The following is a 1,681-nucleotide window of genomic DNA, read 5'->3' as shown; positions in this document are numbered from 1 at the left end:
TTCCAAATAGTGGGGAGCCGGATTTTTTATTTCCGGGAGGGGAACTCGGTTCCATTTGGCCATAATAGATGGCTTGTTATTGGAGCCAATTTCTGTCCAAATGGATAAAGGGCATTTTTATACATAATTATTATATAATTGCCAGCTAAAAAAGAAAATTTTTCTGATGAAATTCAGATAAATAAAAGTAAAACATAATGAAAGCGGAATGAAAGTGATGGACAGCTCCAAGCAGAATAGCAGTTAAAGCTGCTTCAAATTCACTCTGCAGTGGACATCGCATTGTTTGATGTCAGCATTTGTGCGCCATTTGTGTGTGATTAATTTTATTCTGTCAGTATCAACAAAAGGCATTAGTGCCACAAGGAATATCACAAGTTGATCTTCAATTGTAGATAAAATATGAAATGAAAACTAAATATTGTTGCAAAATGGTTATTAAAAATAGAATTCAAAACCGTCCAATTCATTTTTGTTTGGTCCTGCGTTTTGCATTCGAGAGTTATTTGAATCATTTTCTGTTCTGTTCATCATTTTCACAATGGCTGATATTTCTGAGCTGCGTTTTGTAACAAATCGTGGCGGAAGTACGTCTCTTGTTTCTCAAGGAAGGACATATACAAATTGAGATACACCAATAAACAGAGAAAACATTGGGTTTGCTCAAAAGTATGCGCTAAATGTACAGTGTGTGTCCTTCGTTATTAAAGGTTAGGTTACTTTGGTATAGGGCAGAGAAGGCTGCAAGGGTGTCATATGGACAAACCTGGATGTGACATATGTGATCACGCAAAAGGATCACATCGAAAGCTGCCCAGTGGATGAGCATTTGGCATACAAAATGGAAAAAAAGGCGGTTTTGAAAAAACGAAGCGCGGAAGAAACAAAACCCATCCTCGCCATTTACGATGAAGTTTCCGCCGCGTCCCCTGTGCCATCTGCATCTGGCTATTTTCCGCTTTTCAAGCGGATGAAGTCCACGATGTACAGCCATCGGACAAAGCGATACCTAAAACTGCCTGAACATCGTGGAACTAGCAAATCCCTGACGCATTCAGGGCAACAATGGCCGGTGAAGATTTTTTGCTGTGGCAGAGTGCATCGAGTCATATATTGGTATTGGCTACGGGTTCTAACATTAGACTGATGGCAACCAGGCGAACCTGGGCATTGGATGGTACATTCAAGATTGTACCACAATGGTATCAAAAACTGTTTCCCATCCATACCTTTTTGGCGGGAAAGCTGGTGCCAGCAGTCTATTGTTTATGTACGGATAAAGATCTTACGTCAATCTTAATCCAAAAAACAATTAATTTTGTGATTTTTGAAATTCTTTGTGATACCACTTTTGTTTAATTTTTGGTTCACTGTTATGTTGGTTTAATTGGTGGTTGGTTGGTTGAGACTGTGTCTCTTACACTGGTTGGTTGTTTGCCTGCTCTGATCGTGAATCAATCACAATTATTTTTACTACGTCAGTAGTACTGTATATACGAAATGCGATATGCTGCTGTATGTGTGACCTGAAAAACCGCTCCTCGTGTGTGTGTGCCCTTAAATTTGAGTAGAGCTTCGATAAAGTTTATATTTGTGAACACGCTTTGTCTCTACTATAAAAGAGATATAAACTCTCTCTCTCTCTAATAAATATATTATTGTGAAAAAACACACAAATTTT

At 38.5% G+C, this 1,681-nt stretch overlaps 1 protein-coding gene across 1 annotated transcript; it reads left to right on the top strand.

The window, feature by feature from the left end:
• Nucleotides 1-541: 541 nt before the first annotated feature.
• Nucleotides 542-1,270, top strand: Tsp_08986 (deoxyribonuclease II family protein; the record flags this gene model as incomplete). Its single annotated transcript, XM_003382088.1, has 3 exons — nt 542-568; nt 731-1,072; nt 1,143-1,270. Coding segments are annotated over exons 1-3 (497 nt in total), but the record flags the coding sequence as incomplete, so codon positions are not given.
• Nucleotides 1,271-1,681: the final 411 nt, after the last annotated feature.

This window comes from Trichinella spiralis (genome assembly GCF_000181795.1).
Source record: "Trichinella spiralis strain ISS 195 chromosome Unknown Scfld1, whole genome shotgun sequence".
Classification (NCBI taxonomy): domain Eukaryota; kingdom Metazoa; phylum Nematoda; class Enoplea; order Trichinellida; family Trichinellidae; genus Trichinella; species Trichinella spiralis.
The sequence above is the reverse complement of the archived record's forward strand: the minus strand, read 5'-3'. Positions and strand labels throughout refer to the sequence as shown.